Here is an 18336-nt window from a genome sequence, read left to right as displayed (position 1 = left end):
GGGAGGGGGTATAGAGGTGCAGTAGGGAAGAGTGGCAGAAAGGGGTCAGGAGGGGAGGGTGGCAGAGAGGTGACAGCAGGGGAGGGGAGAGTGGTATAGAGGTGACAGAAAAGGAGGGTGGTAGAGAGGGGTCAGCAGGGAATGGGAGGTTGGTAAATAGCTGATAGGAGATGAGGGTGGTAGAGAGGTGACAGCAGAGGAAGGGTGGCAGAGAGGGGTCAGGAGGGGAGGGTGGATGGTATAGAGGTGACAGGAGGTGAGGGGAGGGTGATATAAGGGTCATCAAGAGTTCATATACTGGGAACCAATGCAGTGTGAAAGTAGATGGGAAGAGAAGTGCGTTCTTCAAGCAGGGTCGAGAAGTCAGGCAGGGCTGCAGTCTGAGCCCAACGCTCTTTAACATATACATTAATCAACTGGCTGTAACCCTGGAATCCTTCCCAGCTCCAGGCCTCCTCCTGCATGACCGTGAGGTGAAGTTCCTGCTGTATGCAGATGACCTTGTGCTGCTTTCCCCAACAGAGAAAGGACTACAGGACAGCCTGTCAGTATTGGAGACTTTCTGTACCACATGGGCACTGCCCATCAACCCAAAGAAGACAAAAGTGATGGTGTTCCAGAGGAAGAATGGAAATAAAACCCCCACCTCCTCATTTATATTAAATGGCTCCCCACTGGTGTCCACCAACAGCTACACCTACCTGGGGATGGAGATCAACCAATCAGGAAGCTTTAAACCAGTAGTACAGGGCCTGAAAGACAAAGCCTGCAGAACATTTTATGCCATCAGAAGACAGCTTTACCACCTAAAACCACCAGTGAGAGTGTGGGTAAAGATATTCGACAGCATCATCACCCCAATCCTGCTCTATAGCAGTGAGGTATGGGGCCCGGTCACCTACCCTGACCAATCAAAATGGAGTTCTGCAAGTATCTCCTCCAAGTCCATCGAAGCACTTCAAACTCAGCTTCCTGGGAAGAGCTAGGCAGGTTCCCACTATGCAAGAAACTAAAAACAAATGGAGCGCGCCATAGTGCATTATTCAAAGGGATGATTTATTCAAAAATTCAAAGTTATACTCACAAGTCTATAAGTAAAACTCGCATGTCAGCGGGCAGCCAGCCGCTTAGCCTCTACAGTGGAGGATGACGCGCCGTGGCCAGCAGCGTGGGTCCCGATGGCCTGGGTTCCGTCTCGCTGGGAGGTGGGCGTGGCCAATGCTCAACATGCGGATGATGTCATTACGCGTTTCGGCGCACAGCGCCTTCGTCAGATGACATGCGAGTTTTACTTATACACTTGTGAGTATAACTTTGAATTTTTGAATAAATCATCCCTTTGAATAATGCACTATGGCGCGCTCCATTTGTTTTTAGTTTCTTGCCAAGCCACCCTATTACGGAGCGTCGCAGTGCATGAGTTTAAGGAGGAAACTTCTGTGGACGAGTACTAGTGACTAGGAGCGCAAGACACCTTTTGTTGTTGTTTACGTAGGTTCCCACTATGGCTTACTATCCAGCAGAGGGCACTCTCATACTGGGCGCATATACAGAGCAGCAACCCCAGCACTTACCACCATAAAGCCTCACTGAGCCAGGGGGGCGAGGCCATACCACGCGCTCTCAAGCAAAGCATCAGCAGCCAGCCCAGCCAAGGCAACCAACACAGGCTGACAAAAGCCCAAATAAAACGGACTATAGAAAGCTGCAAGGAACGATACATAGAGGAATGAAGAAGTGACATAAAGAATTCCAAGAAACTCGCTGTCTATCAATCACTACAGAGGGAGTACACAATGGCTCCATATCTGGAGAGACTACACCACCACAAAGACAGACAGGCCTTGAGTTTGTACCGTCTGCCCACAGCCTGGAGATAGAGACAGGGCGGCACAGACAGACATGGAAGCCCCGGGAGGAGAGACTGTGCAGACAATGTGACCAGGAGGTCTTGGAGGATGAGGCCCACTTCCTGCTACACTGCAGCAATAACGCACCTGTGAGGACCGCCCACTTCCAGAGACTCTGCGCCCACATCCAGGATTTTACCTCAACAGATGAAGAGAGGAAACTCTACATCCTACTGGGGGAGGAGGAAACAACCGTGCAAATAGCTGCCCGATATGTCACAGCCTGCCACCAACTGAAAGGAACATGATACCACATGGACTGTATACCCCCAATACCCCCCTATGGACTGTATATCCCATTCCACCATGCTGTCCCTTACATCCTCCACACACCTATGGACTATATACCCCAACCCCCTTTATCCTTCCCTTATTCCCACAATCCCCCCTCCCCATGTTAATGTTTTGTTTTGCTTTGGCAATGCTATATGTATTTGGTCCTGCCAATAAAGCTTTTTTGGATTTGGATTTGGATATAGAGGTGACAGGAGATGAGGGTGGCAGAGAGGGGTCAGCAGGTGAGGGGAGGGTGGTATAGAGGTGAGAGCAGGGGAGGGGGTGGTATAGAGGTGACAGCAAGGGATGATGGTATAGAGGTGACAGGAGGGAAGTGTGGCAGAGAGGGGTCAGCAGGTGGGGGAGGGTGGTATAGAAGTGACAGGAGGGGAGTGTGGCAGAGAGGGGTCAGCAAGTGAGGGGAGGGTGGTATAGAGGTGAGAGCAGGGGAGGGGGTGGTATAGAGGTGACAGCAGGGGATAATGGTATAGAGGTGACAGGAGGGATGTGTGACAGAGATGGGTCAGCCGGTGAAAGGAGGGTGGTACAGAGGTGACAGCAGGGGGTGATGGTATAGAGGTGACAGGAGGGATGTGTGGCAGAGAGGGGTCAGCAGGTGAGAGGAGGGTGGTATAGAGGAGAGAGCAGGGGGGTGGTATATAGGTGACAGCAGGGGATGATGGTATAGAGGTGACAGTAGAGAAGTGTGGCAGAGAGGGGTCAGCAGGTATGGGGAGGGTGATATATAGGTGAGAGCAGGGGAGGGGTGGTATAGAGGTGACAGGAGGGAAGTGTGGCAGAGAGGGGTCAGCAGGTGAGGGGAGGGTGGTATAGAAGTGACAGGAGGGAAGTATGGCAGAGAGGGGTCAGCAGGTGAGAGGAGGGTGGTATAGTGGTGAGAGCAGGGGAGGGGGTGGTATAGAGGTGACAGCAGGGGATGATGGTATAGAGGTGACAGGAGGGAAGTGTGGCAGAGAGGGGTCAGCAGGTGAGGGGAGGGTGGCATAGAAATGACAGGAGGGGAGTATGGCAGAGAGGGGTCAGCAGGTGAGAGGAGGGTGGTATAGTGGTGAGAGCAGGGGAGGGGGTGGTATAGAGGTGACAGCAGGGGATGATGGTATAGAGGTGACAGGAGGGAAGTGTGGCAGAGGGGTCAGCAGGTGAGAGGAGGGTGGTATAGAGGTGAGAGCAGGGGAGGGGTGGTATAGAGGTGACAGGAGGGGAGCGTGGCAGTGAGGGGTCAGCAGGTGAGGGGAGGGTGGTATAGAGGTGAGAGCAGGCACCAATGACATCAAACAAAACACTGCAGACCAAGAAACCATCACAGACAAATTGTCACAAATGGTTAAAAGGACACAGCTGAAATTCCCCAATACAAAGATTATTCTATCTGCCCTGCTCCCAAGAAAAGATATCCCCCACCAGACAATCCAGCAAATTAATGCAGAGTTGGCCTCCAATCTCAGATCCTCACCAGGCATACAACTGGCACAGCACCCTACAATCTCAGCCCACCATCTGTACAACAACAAGCACCTTAACAAACAAGGAGTATGCCTCCTTGCTAAGGAATTTAAGGACATGGTACTCACTAGACCTCAGAGACTCCAAGAAAGAACTAATCCAACACACAGATGGCAAACACCAATAAAGCGTTACCAAAGAGAGCACGCACAAACACAGCAAATGTGGAGGAAACCGCCTGCCCCACAATGGCAACACGGAGCTAGGGAGGGCAGAAACATGGCGGAAATCAGGACTTTGTGTAGCACTTTATATAGTATACGGATGCGACACCCCAATAATATTGAGTCCTATTACAATCCCTGCTCATTACAAGGTATACAGACTCAAAATGACATGACTAATTATTATCAGTAGCTGGAACATCCAAGGGCTGAATGCCTCAGCTTTTGGATCCAAAACAAATGATCCAGACTTGAGAATTGAAAACATTGATATTCAAATTCTCCCGGGCAGAGGATGAATCTCTTACACCCTGATCAGTAGCGGCCGGGGCCGGCAGCTAGTGACTGTACCCTGCTGGCTCGCTACCTCTATGAGAGGGGAATAGCAGGGATGCCTGTCAAGGAGGAGGAACGCGAGTGCCAGGGGGGAGAGTGCGCAGCAGACACGGGTGGCTGCACAGGGCTTCGGGTGTCACTCTCCAGCATGTTGGTCCATGGCAGCACTAGTGGACACTAACTTGCTCAAGTTCATGTTCATACTCAAAAATAAATTTTAATATAACAGAATAGAGAAAAAAAGAAATTACAGATTCATATTATTAGCAGAGGAAATAATCTAGTCCACCAAAAAAAGTTGCGATCACAACCCTGACCTCTCAGCGTAGTATAGGATTTCCCTGTAAAGAATCCGAATATATTGCAGTATTGCTTATCATGAACCACCCAGTGATTCACTTCACACAGTTGGGTAAAAGATAGCCTCCACCCAGATACAGAGGAAACACGGGGGAATACTTTTCACCCCCTTAGTGAGTCTCACTCACCAGATAGCTTCTTGTATTCCAAACATATAAGCCCTCCAGCCTGGGCAACAACAATTCAGGACCTTCAGATATAAAAAGCGGGACTCGCATAGCATAAAAACTTTTTACATTTATTACTAAAACACTGCTTAAAACATGCGTACCGGATTTCAATTCACAAGCGCTTATCTGTGTGTGCCAGCACCGCCGCGGTCGGATCTCCGCTGCACGCCACAGTCCCCGCTTACTTCCTCCTTCCGTCCCACGTGACTCCTAGGCTCCGCCCTTCGCGTTTCGTCATCTGACTCATCAGATGCCCCTGATGAGTCAGATGACGAAACGCGTTGGGCGGAGCCTAGGAGTCACGTGGGACGGAAGGAGGAAGTAAGCGGGGACTGTGGCGTGCAGCGGAGATCCGACCGCGGCGGTGCTGGCACACACAGATAAGCGCTTGTGAATTGAAATCCGGTACGCATGTTTTAAGCAGTGTTTTAGTAATAAATGTAAAAAGTTTTTATGCTATGCGAGTCCCGCTTTTTATATCTGAAGGTCCTGAATTGTTGTTGCCCAGGCTGGAGGGCTTATATGTTTGGAATACAAGAAGCTATCTGGTGAGTGAGACTCACTAAGGGGGTGAAAAGTATTCCCCCGTGTTTCCTCTGTATCTGGGTGGAGGCTATCTTTTACCCAACTGTGTGAAGTGAATCACTGGGTGGTTCATGATAAGCAATACTGCACTATATTCGGATTCTTTACAGGGAAATCCTATACTACGCTGAGAGGTCAGGGTTGTGATCGCAACTTTTTTTGGTGGACTAGATTGTTACTGGAAGTGTGTGTACTCGAGCAAAGTCTGCGGATCCCCTATACTGGTGACATTGGTGCTATGTATACATAGATTTCAACTAAGTGCAGTGGAGCGCAGTCCTTTTCTGCCTCTTGGGGCATTATTGATAGCAGAGGAAATAACTGCTTTCCCGAACACTGCTGATGACATGGCTGCTGGTTCAATCTTGTAATTCACAAGGTGAGACTTGATGCCCAGCTAACTGCCTTACATATTGTCTCTAGGGAAGGTTTGCCACAATAAGCCCAAGAGAAAGCCATCCCTCTAGTGGAGTGAGCATTGATTTCTGAAGGAGATTGGAGACCTTTATCTCTGAATGCTCTCTTTAAAAATTGGACCAACCCACTGGCAATTGTCCTTGTGGATGCTGCTTTACCCTTATTATAACCTGAGGGAATAACTAACAGATGGTCAGTATTGTGAAAGTCTTTCGTGGGCAATAGGTACTCTTGGATACGTTACCGGATCTAATGGATGTGGATTAGTAGAATCTAAAGAGTCATTGTAAGCTGTCAAAGTAAATTCTTGATTGAATTGAAATTGGGATGACACTTTTGGCGTAAAATAATGTGAGGGATGCAACGTTATTCTGTCCTCAAATAACATCAAGAAGGCAAAGGGGAAAAGGGGGAAAGAGGCGCCCAGAGTATGATAAAATTGTGTTAAAAAACAGCTAAAATTCAAAAGGATGAGATGGCTTACCTCATTGAAGACAAATTTGTAAAATGATTTGTAAACTTTAATATGCATTTGGCAATGCGTTTCGTGTGTCCTTGCCCTCTTCCTCAGGCTGAATACAGTGACAGGGCTAATTGTAGCCAGAGTTCAGAGCACCCATTCATTGTTGTGACTTACTGCACCATTTGGGCTCCTGTTGTCTTTGTGCTTTTTTTTCCACAGGGTGCTCTCTGATCACCCTACACTTCAATGTCAAGAAGGGTTCTTGATAACCCAATGACTGAATCTCTAAAACTCTCTTCCCTGAAGCTATTGCTAGCAGAAACGCTGTCCTGGCTATAAGATCTTGAATTGTAGTACTTTTTCATAATCAAATGTAGGCAAAGAAAGAAAGTTTAACACCAGCAGCAAATCCCACTTTGAGTATCTTGGCTTTCTGGGTGGCCTCATTTTTATTGATGCCATAATGAACTTCTTAACTAGTAGATTAGAAGACCATTGTATACCAGTAATCACTCGATTCTGCAGTCTATTCTCTTCCGCTTGTTTTTCTTATCTTTTTCTACGCACTTCTATCAGAAATGGAGTGGTGAAAGGATCGAAAGGGAGATCGGACATGTTGGAAATTATCTATCGAACCATCTAATCACCTCAAAAACAAACTGTGTATTCCCAGCATAAGAGCAGAATGCACCAGATTCAATTCTAGACCTCTCTGGAAAAAAAACAAAGTATGTCTTCAACTTGATGATTCAGTGGATCAAAAAAGAAAGTACTAGCTAATTGCACTAATTTCTTCCAAACTCTATTGTAAAGTAATATACAATAGTGGATGGCTTTCTAGCTGCAATTAATGTTTGTATTACCTCTGAAGAACATCCAGCCTCGACACTCTCAATTTTAACCGACTCCGATTCAGATGGAGAAAATTATCTTGCAGTTCTGGAAACAGAGGTAACTGAAAGGGAAGAGCTGTGCTTAACAACAGAAGGAGAGAGAATCAAGGCCTCCCCGGCCAGTTCTGGATGATGGCCAATACTATACTCTTCTGGGTGCTGACTTTTTGAAGAAACCTGGCTACCAGAGGAATCGGTGGATAGACATATAATATTTTGTAATTCCTATCTTGCATTAGCTTGTCCGTTGCCAAAGCTGTTTGAGTCAAATACCTTGAATAAAAAACTGGAACCTTTGTGTGCATTTCCAATGCAAAGTGGTCTATATCTGGTGGACTTGTCTACTATCATTGAGAAGACCTATAGATAAGTACCTCCCTGATTTTTTTATGTAAGCTAAGCTACAGCTCTTTGTTATCCATCGCTAGTAGCACAGAATGACTGCAAAAACCTCCAGAAATACGCACACTGCTTAATGAGCAGCTCTCAACTCTAGACATCAGGTGTAACTTTTACATTTTCCTTGTACCGCCCAATTCCGGAATGTGGCCCCCAGTCTGTCTGGTTGGCATTGGAGGTTATGATCTTTGCAAAGATTTTTGGAATCCTGCCACCAAATAAACTATATTAAAAAATAAAATAAGGTTTTCATGTTTTCTGAAATATTCTTAACCTCTGCACTGCGCCAGGAACCCCAACTGGAAGGGGCGAAGATTCCAGTGGGCCCATTTTACCATCAGCATATATGATGTAATTGATCCTATCATTGATGAACAATCCCTGGCTGTCAGATAAGCTCTCAACTGAATAAACTAAATCTTTTTGCGCATGAGCTTAATCTTTGTCTCCAGAAGAGCAATTTAATTTTTCACTGTACAGAGCTGGGTTCCTAAGGGTTGATACACCTACCAACTATCTGTCCAGCTATCTACCAAACTTGTCTGTTAAGCCCCATACAACTTTTGTAGTGAAACAAGTTGAAACAACTAAAAAAAGTATTTGCTATTGTTCAAACAGCTGATAAGACTGATAAGAAGTCAATCCAACTGTTGTATTGATTTCTTATCAGTCTTATCAGCTTTTTGAACAATAACAAAATACTTTTTTTTAGCTGTTTCAACTTGTTTCACAACAAAAGCTGTTTGACAATTGTGCTGCATAAAAGAATGTGGCTTAATGCTGGGAATACACGGTTCGTTTATGAGGTGATTAGATGGTTCGATAGATAATTTCCGACATGTCCGATCTCCCTTTCGATCCTTTCGTGCTCAATTTCTGATAGAAGTGAAAGGAAAAAGATAAGAAAAACGAGCGGAAGATAAAAGAATCAACTGCAGAATCGAGCAGCAAAAACGATCGAGAGGAGAATGGAGTGGCAGAAACGAACCGTGTATTCCCAGCATAACAGACAAGTTTGGCAGATAGTTGGACAGATAGTTGGTAGGTGTGTATGAACCTTAAAAATATTAGCATGTTCAGTATCCAACCGAGCTTCTTTAATGTGTGAATTGTGAAGTCTCTATGATCTTCTAACTTTTTTGATCTATTGCTAAAATTAGAATATTGTCTAGATCAGTGTTTCTCAACATTTTATTGGTATGTACCCCTTATAAAACCCTGTACTCACCAAGTACCCCCTGGCATAGTAAATATTATCACAAGTACCCCTTAACAAATACATATTTAATCGTAGTACATGATAATTGGTTCTAAACAATTTCCAAGCATTTACTGTTGCTTTTAATTAGAAAAAAATACTAATTTGGTGTTTATATAGGATTTATAATTTTCTAAAACTCTAAATGTGTTACTCTTGGTCAAGTATATCAAGCCTGAGTACCCCCGGAACCATCAGAAGTACCCCCTCGGGTATGCGTACCGCATGTTGAGAAACTAGGGTCTAGATAATGTAATAGTATTATTTATTGTTCTCTCAGATGTGCTATAACAACCAGTAGTATCTTTGACAAGGTCCTTTGAGATGTAGCAAAACCAAAGGACAGGCATGTGAAGTGTACGTGAAGGTCTGCCAGCTCAAAATGTAAAAAGTACTGAAATGAAGGGTGTATGGGAATATTGAAATAGGTGTCTTTTAGTGTCTTTAGGGCTCACTACATGATAGCCGCTGTGCAGCGGCATCCCCCCTCCCGCTTCGATCGCCTCCGCGTGATCTTTGATCAGGAAATCCCGTTCAAAGAACGGGATTTCCTGGTGGGCTTCCCGTCATGGCGACGGGCGGGATGACGTCGTGACGTCAAAGGGAGTCCCGATCCACCCCTCAGCACTGCCTGGCACTGATTGGCCAGACAGCGTACGGGGTCTGGGGGGGGGGAGGGGGTGGACGGCGGTTCGGTGGGCGGCGGCTAATCGGCACGGAGCGGCGGCGATCGGAGTGCACATGCAGCTAACAAAGTGCTAGCTGCGTGTTGCAAAAAAAAAATTATGCAAATCGGCACAACAGGGCCTGAGAAATCCTCCTGCGCGGCATAGCCCAAGCTCAGCTCGGGCTTACCGCCAGGAAGGTTAACCACCTGCTTAATTGATTATGATTGCTGATTTTCATTGGTAACATCAGTCAAACAGGTCTCACAGACTATTTTCCTTGAAATTATTTGTCTACCACAGACCCGACATTGATTTGGATTTGTGGTCACGTTGCGTCACGTCACTCTGCCCATGTTTGTGTCATGAAGTCCAATTTTTACTCTCTTTTGGCAAAGAAAATGTTTTATCCAGATTTTTTGCAACTTTTTGATACAATAACATTTTATACTGAATTTTGGATTGAACTTAACCACTTGCCGACCGCACGCTTATACCGTGCGTCGGCAAAGTGGCAGCTGCAGGACCAGCGACGCAGTATTGCGTCGCCAGCTGCAGGCTGATTAATCAGGAAGCAGCCGCTCGCGCGAGCAGCTACTTCCTGTCAATTCACGGCGGGGGGCTCCGTGAATAGCTAAATGTAAACACAAGCGGAAATAATCCGCTTTGTTTACATTGTACGGCGCTGCTGCGCAGCAGCGCCGTAAGGCAGATCGGCGATCCCCGGCCAATCAGCGGCCGGGGATCGCCGCCATGTGACAGGGGACAGCCTGTCACTGGCTGCACAGGACGGATAGCGTCCTGTGCAGCCCGGTTCACCAGGGGGGGCCAGGTAGGAGAGGGAGGGGGGGGATTTCGCCGCGGAGGGGGGCTTTGAGGTGCCCCCCCCCGCAACACCCGGCAGGCAGGAGCGATCAGACCCCCCCAGCACATCATCCCCCTAGTGGGGAAAAAAGGGGGGGGTGATCTGGTCGCTCTGCCTGCACCCTGATCTGTGCTGGGGGCTGCAGAGCCCACCCAGCACAGATCAGCTAAAACAGCGCTGGTCCTTAAGGGGGGGTAAAGGGTGGGTCCTCAAGTGGCTAATGTTGCGTGGTTTCTCAAGTTGATTGATTCTCTTAAATACACACGTGAATCTATTCGAGTGTGGTGGCCTACTCATGTGAAGATACCAATTAGTTACAAATTAGTCAGAAAAGACTTACTCCCAACTATCATAAACATAAGATAGCACCCAGTGACACCTCAGATGCAGGATGCAGGACCAAGCAGCTAAACAACTTGCTGCTCTGACAGACCAATGAAAGTAAAAAGAAACCATGTTTCATAGCGTCACGTCACTCTGCCCATGTTTTTTCCAAAATGGCCACCGCAACCAGCCGAACCTGGAACTACACACACTAGTACACTAGACTGCCAGAAACGCCCAGGATGCTGGTCACACTGAACAACATGTGCTCCTGCCACTCAAGCCAGGCTGGTTATAGACTTATGGCTGCCCTAGAACACCAGATGGGCTCCATCACAGAGTGAGCTTTTTAGGCTATATGGTGACGGGACTTCATACAGGGGAGGTACAGTCCCTTTATGGACACCACCCCATTTAGATGCAGAGTAAAGAGCGAAAAGCAAAAATTGAAAAGATCCTACCATTGGCGAGGATGAAAAAAAGGTATAGTGAGGAGGAGACTTCTGAGTTCTTATCTCCTCCTCTCTGACAGATACTATATTTAACTTTTTGCAGTTTGGGAGAAAAGGTCCTATCAGGGCAGTAAGGCACAAAATACTTCTTGGGCCCAATGCGGAATTTGCTCCCGGGCCCCCCGCCTACATTAAATAATGTGCCCCTCTACCACCCTAGTGTGGTAGCCAAATGTGCCTGACTCCCTATCCTCCCTCCCCCCTGGTATGGTTGCCAGGTATAGGTGCTTCCAGTATAGATAGCCTGTTATAGGTACCTCCAGTATAGATAGCCAGGAATAGGTGCTCCCTAGTATAGGTAGCCAGGAAAAGATGCCCCGGGAAAAGGCAGCTAAGTATAGGTGCCCCCAGTATAGTTAGCCAGGTATAGATGCTCTCAGTATAGGTAGCCAGGAATAGGTGCCCCAGTATAGGTAGTCAGGCATAGATGGCCCAGTATAGGTAGCCAAGAATAAGTGCCCCCAGTATAGGTAGCCAGGAATAAGTACCCCGAGTATAGGTAGCCAGGAATAGGCGCCCCAGTATAGGTAGCCAGGAATAAGTGCCCCCAATATAGGTAGCCAGGAATAGGTGCCCCAGTATAGGTAGCCAGGAGTAGGTGCCCCAGCAGTCTCGGACTGGGAGCTGGAAAAGCTGTGGAAATCCACTTGCTGGCCAAGCGGCAGTAATTAGGTGTTGCTGCTCACAGTGGAGACTTGCTGCAGATTTCTATTGGGAGTGATAACACATGGTTAATGCTGCTTGGCCAGCAGGGGGATTTCCTCAGTTTTTCCACCTCCCAGTCCGACACTGTGCCCCAGTATAGATAGCCGGGAATAGATACTTCCAGTATAGATAGCCAGGAATAGGTAGCCAGGCAGAGGGGGATGTAGTGGTGGCACACGAGCAGCGGCTGATGGGGTAATCAGATACTTACATTGCTGAGATCTACGTGCTACATGTACATACTCCTTCCTGTTCCTGCGTTACATCCATTATCGGCTTACTTTTTCCAGGTCTATAGGTGTCCCCAGTTTAGGTAGCCAGGTCTAAAGGTGTCCATATTAGCCTGCAAGGGGGAGCAGCGGGCACAGAGCGGCGGGGAGAGGGGTAGCCTCCCCCCCCCCACCCGGGGCCCCGAGCAGGGAATGACTTACCTCTTCTCTTCCAGGTGCCGGCGCTCTGCGTGCCGCTGGTCTGGTCTGTTAACCAATGCCACTCTCACAGGAAGTACAGTGAGAGCAGGATTGGACAACGCAGAAGACCAGACCAGCAGCATGCAGAGCTCTGGCACTTGGAACCAGGAAGTGGTAAGTCGTTCCCTGCTGCTCCAGGAAGTGGTAAGTTGTTCCCTGCTGCTGGCTGCCACTTTGTTACATTCCCTGCCGCTCTGTGCTCCCTCTTCCTGTGCTGTGCCCCTTCCTGTTCCCGGACCGAAGTCCATGGGGCCCCTGGGGGTTTTGACGTCATGTGACGTCACTTTGTAATTAAAAAGCGAGGCTTTTTCCTTAGCTCCTGCGGCCCAGTCCGGCCCTGGTTCTGTTGCAATCCAGTGGGGAGCCCCATAATACTTCGATCTGTATACAGGCAATTTTTCCCTGCAGTGGACCTAAGTGGCTGTGGCAGCAGCAGTGATAAAACCAGATTTGATATCAAGTGGACCGGATAGGTGACGGCAGCAGCAGACCAGATACACTATGGCCTCAATTCACGGTGCATTATCAAACGTTTATCAAACACTTTATCAAACGTTTGATAATTTACCTCATGGGTAAAATCTCACTAAGGTGTTATATATTTGTTGAACGTTTTATCGGTAAAACATTCGATAAATATATAACACCTTAGTGAATTTAAAATGAGATTTTACCCATGAGGTAAATTATCAAACGTTTGATAAAGTGTTTGATAAACGTTTGATAATGCTCCATGAATTGAGGCCTATGGTGCAATTTGAATGAGGAAATGGACAACAGCGTATCCTGTGAGGATATGCTGAGAACGGACCGTTCTGCAATATGATCCCAGGCTTACTGATGACATCACTTAACTTTTTTGGCTATGCATCTTTTTTGTAGGAATGTACATCTCCTTAACAAAATAATAGTGTTAGTACATCCTATCATATGAAAGAAAGTAAGTGATTTAAACTGTAGGCATTGGGTTCTTATTCCAGCACATAACATGCTTTACTATACCCAGGAGACTCTGAACTCTGCACGTGCTACATGTAAAACCTCAACTTTCAGTCAAAGCAAAGATCTGTGACACACTGCCCACTTTTCACAATACAAAGCACAAGCCTCTCTACATGGGGCACTGAAAGTAAAACACAATTGTTTGGTATCAGGTGATCAGAGCCGGGACAAGGTCCTCCAGCACCCAAGGCTGAGACACCAAAGTGCGCCCCTCCATCCCTGGCACCCCAGCTGTCACACACTGATTGCTATTAGACTAAGAGGCGCCCCAGGGCCCACAACCTCCCCAACACCTTAATATCTAGTTATATGGCTTGCAGTCACTGCCATGTATCCCCTTTTCTTATTTCTTTCTGCTTCAAACACAATTAGGAATGACAGCTGAATGAATTCTGCGCCCCCTCCTACACTGGGCCCTGAGGCTGGAGCCTCTCCAGCCTATGCCTCAACCCGGCCCTGCAGGTGATATATTTAGAACTGCACACTAAGTGGGGTTTTACTGAATTTTAACTCCAGACAATATTTATCTTTCAAAGTCTTACGGAATTGTGTGGAGAAATGTTAAAATCTTAAAGGACATCCGAGGTGATAAAATAATACATGGGGTTTCTTCCAGCCCCTAGAAATCTGAGTGGTCCCTCTCTTCTCCTGGGCCCCGCTGTCATTCCCGTAGAGGAATGCCGACCGGCTTCTGCACATGCACAGGTGCTGCTTGCGATCAAGCTCCAGCTCCTGGGAATGTTCTGCACATATGCAGTAGTATGGCGCATGTGCAGGATGCTCCTAGTAGCATGAGCACAATTGCACATGCACAGTAGCAGATATCAGTGAAGGATTACACTGCAGGGGGGCCTGGAAAGCTAAAAGATATCACATGGGCACTGCAGAAGCTAGAATACTGTACTGTGCACCACAGATTGTGTAAAACAGAATTTCATTAATACAGAATGTGCTGTATTGCATTCTGTACATTAGAGGGAACCTCAAGCCTTTGCCTGGAAGGTCTGGCTCCTGAAACAGCCCTACAAGGAATCCAGACAAAAATAAAAATGTGATATAAATGACTAATAAATGACTAATATAAATGACTAATAAAAACAAGCAAAAATATATACAGTGGCGCCCAAATTACTGTCTGAGCACCGCTTTAGAAGTCATTCCAAATACAGCCTATGGTGGCGCTGGCTGCGCCAAAATCTCTGGTGCTGTCTTTAGTTGCTTCACAGCTGGGGGACATACAAGTCCAGCTCCAGATACCACCCACAAACCACACAGAGAATCACAGGGCTTGCCCAAAGGTGGAAAGAGCCACCTGCTGGTGGGCAGCATAAGTCCACCACAGTTCATACCAGCCTGGTAATGTTCCTGACAATAAAGTTCTTGAACCTTTCCCACACAATCCAACACTATAATTACATCTTGGCAGAAGTTCCACTTAATACATTGTACAAACATGTATTAGGGGCCCTATGAAATAAACAGCAATCTCAGTAAACTATAATGCTTCTACCTTTCCTATCTAGGGAACCGAAGTTACCAGCACCCCGATTCCCCCAATACTGGTGCTCACTGGATGCGGCAAGATGTGATATTCAGCAAACTTAAACTGACCAATAACAAAGGACCATCTAATAGTGTGACACAGGTAGGTGTGCAATATGTTTGAGACAGACAACCACATATCAGAAACATCACTCTATGCAGCACAGACTCATCTAAGCTTAGGACGTCAGGAGATTAACCAGTGAACTTTATGATTATTTACCTGTATCTTCCTGTCATTTTAGGTGCATCATTCAGTAGCCAAAGTAAAGCCTATTTGATGTACTGTTATTGCTAGACAGATTAGACAGAATCAGCCACTGGATTCTTGTGTATTTATGTTGGGGTATCTAATTTTACTTTACGTATTTATTAATGAATATATTCTGCAAGACTATACAGAGGACTGTGAAATGTACACATCTGTCGCTGCCACAGTTATTTTTATAAACAAATACAAGTTTAGCCAGTTGGAGTAGAGCTCTGTAGATAGTTGATTATACAGTCTTGTACAGCGCTCACATCCCATATACACAAACAATGTCCAACAAAATGTATAATGTATAAATAGTCCAAAAGCTGTTCCTGCTTATAAATCCAATCACAGATAGTACAAAACACAGTCACCAACGTTATTGGCTGATTCAATCACAAATCAGCAAGTGCGCTTTAGACAGGTCTCCTTTCAGCGATCAACTTCCTCCTATATGAGACTCAAAGACAAAATCGGACCAACCATAGCGTAATCCAGTTTAGAATAATTGATAGTTTCCTTCCACTAACACCTCAACGTGCAAAAGTCAGTACACCCTTCCGCACTGTGTGCTCGCACCAGTTTCACAGAGTAAAATGAAGGCTTACCAGATGCAAGTGCTGTCCATACAGGACCAGCTCACAGCGCTTTGATCTCCAAACTTCCTCTTTTCCCAACGGCCATATTTCCTTAAAAACTGCTGCCAGACTGCTAACCAACCAACCCCGTCACTGCCACATAACGCCAGTCCTGCATTCCCTTCACTGGCTACCTATAGAATGGAGGGTCCTATTCAAGATCGGCCTACTGACATTTAAATCCCTGAATAATCTAGGCCCTGGATACATGAAAGATATGTTACAGCTGCGTAGCAATCCCCGCATTCTCAGATCCACAGGTTCTAATAATCTAGTCATACCCAGAGTCCACTTAGAAACTTTTGGTCCCAGAGCCTTCTGTCATGCTGCCCCTACGTTTTGGAACTCCTTACCTCAACAGATCAGGACAGCCCCATCCCTGGACGTGTTTAAATCCAGACTGAAAACCCACCTGTTCAGTCTGGCATTTGCAGAAATATAACTTTTGTTGTGTGAATACTTCATCCTACTAACTACTGAATCTGAGAGAGCCTAAGCGCTTTGAGTCCTATGGGAGAAAAGCGCTATAGAAATGTTATTGTATTGTATTGTATTGTATTGTAAAACTCAGTTCTCATAGCTTAACTCTGTATTTATTTGCTATTAAAGAACATAAAAGTGCTCTCACAATTTTTTTAAAGCAATTGCGCATTGTATCACAAGTTTTAGGACATCCTCAGCCAGCCTCAACTCAGCCAGAGGTTCAGTGATGAAGAGGCGAGTAGAACATCTCTATTAATTGTAATGTGACATTGCTGCAGACACTTGCCTTCCAAATAGCTGAAACAATCCAAAAGAAAATATTATCAGAGAATGATCATTCATTACTGTAGGTGGGGCTGTAATTGCTCCCACAATAGATGGTCAGTCCAAAGTACTCATATGATGTCTGTGGGTACCTTTAGATAATCTTTGCTCAACCTCACTCCCTGTGTGCATGGCATGGCCTGTCCTCCAGAACAAACCTTGCTCAGTGAGTTACAGACTTTCTGGATTTTTTTTTTCAGCTGATTGCTGTAGTTTTTCCTCTACACTGGGTAGACTTATTTTATTCTCTGTCCTCCTTCACAGATCATATTTTTCATAGCCAACTACAATCAGATGTTTATACAAAAGTCAGGACTGTGGTGGTCCCAAAAATACAAAGAAAAGAGTTTAGATCATGACCATGTAGGGTATCTACACTAGTGCAGAGGTCAGTGCTTGTTCATTTGGGTATCTGCATCTGTGCAGAGTTTAGAGCATGGTCATGTGGAGTATCTGCACTAGTGCAGAGGTCAAAGTATGGTCATGTGGGGTATCTGCACTAGTGCTGAGGTCAGAGCATGGTCTTGTTGATATCTACATCAGAGCACAGTGAGGAAGTCAGATCATGTTTATGTGTGATATCTGCTACAGTGCAAAGGTCAAAGAAAGTATGGCCATATGGGGTATCTGCACTGGTGTGGAAGTCAGAGTATGTATATCAATGGTATCTATACAAGTGCCAAGGTCAGAACACAGTCATGTGGGTATCTGCAGTCATGCAGAAGTCGAAGCATGGTCATATGAAGTATCTGCAGTAGTGTGGATGTGGGAGCAAGGTTATATGGAGTATCTGCATTAGTAAAGAGGTCAGAGTATAGACATGTGGGGTGCCTGCTCCAGTGCAGAGGCCAAACCATGTTCATGTGGGTTACTATCTACACTAGTGTGGAGGTCAGAAAATGTTCATGCAGAGTACCTGCACTACTGTGGAGGTTAAATACTGTTCATGTGGGGTACCTGCACTCATGCAGAAGTCAGAGCATGGTGATGTGAGGTATCTGCACTAGTGCAGAGGTACAGCATGTGCATGTAGGTGGTCTGCACCAGTACAGCAGTAAGTCCATGTTAATGCAGGATATATACACCAAAACATCATCTCATATACATGTAGGGTATCTGCACAAATGTAGAGATCACAGCTTGTTCATGTGACATATCTGCCCCAATAAGAAGGCCATGGAGTGCTCATGTGGAGTATCAGCACCAGTACAGAGGTCAGAGCCTATTTATCATGTCAAACTCCGGCCTGCGGGCCAAATCTGGCCCTCAGAGCCATTAAATTTGCCCCCCTCTGGACCACCAGGGAAGCTATATTGGATGTGATGCCCTAGAACACCATGGAAGCCATATGAGGGAGGTAGGGGGAAAGCACTAAAAACTAGGGAACTGTACAGGGGAGGGTGGAGGCCTCTAGACACCAGGAAACTGGTTAGGGGAGGGAGGGAGGACCACTATATACCAAGGAACTGTATAGGGGTTGGAGGAGGGCCATTAGACACCAGGGAACTTTATAAGGGAGTAAGGGCAGTAAAAATTGAGGTTGGCCCGTGACTAGCTTCCAGTGTTCAATGTCGGCCCACTTTGTATTTGAGTTTGAAACCCCTGATCTAGTTTATCTTCCCTAGTCTGGAGGGCAAAGCATATTTATGCGGGATATCTGCACCACTGCAGAGGTCAAACAATGCTTGCAGAAGACACCTGATTTACTGAGAAGAAAAGATGGTCAATGAAATGCTAATAATTCCAGCTAGCATACAAACGCAATGGAAATTGTATGGCATTTGGAATTGGGCTAATG

The 18336-nt window shown here is 46.2% G+C and overlaps 1 protein-coding gene across 1 annotated transcript in view; it reads left to right on the top strand.

Annotated features, from left to right (window-relative positions):
- The window catches only part of TBX21 (T-box transcription factor 21), a 110523-nt gene that overhangs the window by 72657 nt on the left and 19530 nt on the right, over window positions 1-18336 (top strand). Inside the window, exon 3 of the mRNA XM_068263111.1 lies at window positions 14822-14943. Coding sequence (XP_068119212.1) covers window positions 14822-14943 — 122 coding nt within the window. The remainder of the gene's footprint in view (window positions 1-14821; window positions 14944-18336) is intronic.

Source organism: Hyperolius riggenbachi, chromosome 12 (assembly GCF_040937935.1).
Source record: "Hyperolius riggenbachi isolate aHypRig1 chromosome 12, aHypRig1.pri, whole genome shotgun sequence".
Taxonomy (NCBI): domain Eukaryota; kingdom Metazoa; phylum Chordata; class Amphibia; order Anura; family Hyperoliidae; genus Hyperolius; species Hyperolius riggenbachi.
This window is presented reverse-complemented; position numbering and strand designations above follow the sequence as displayed.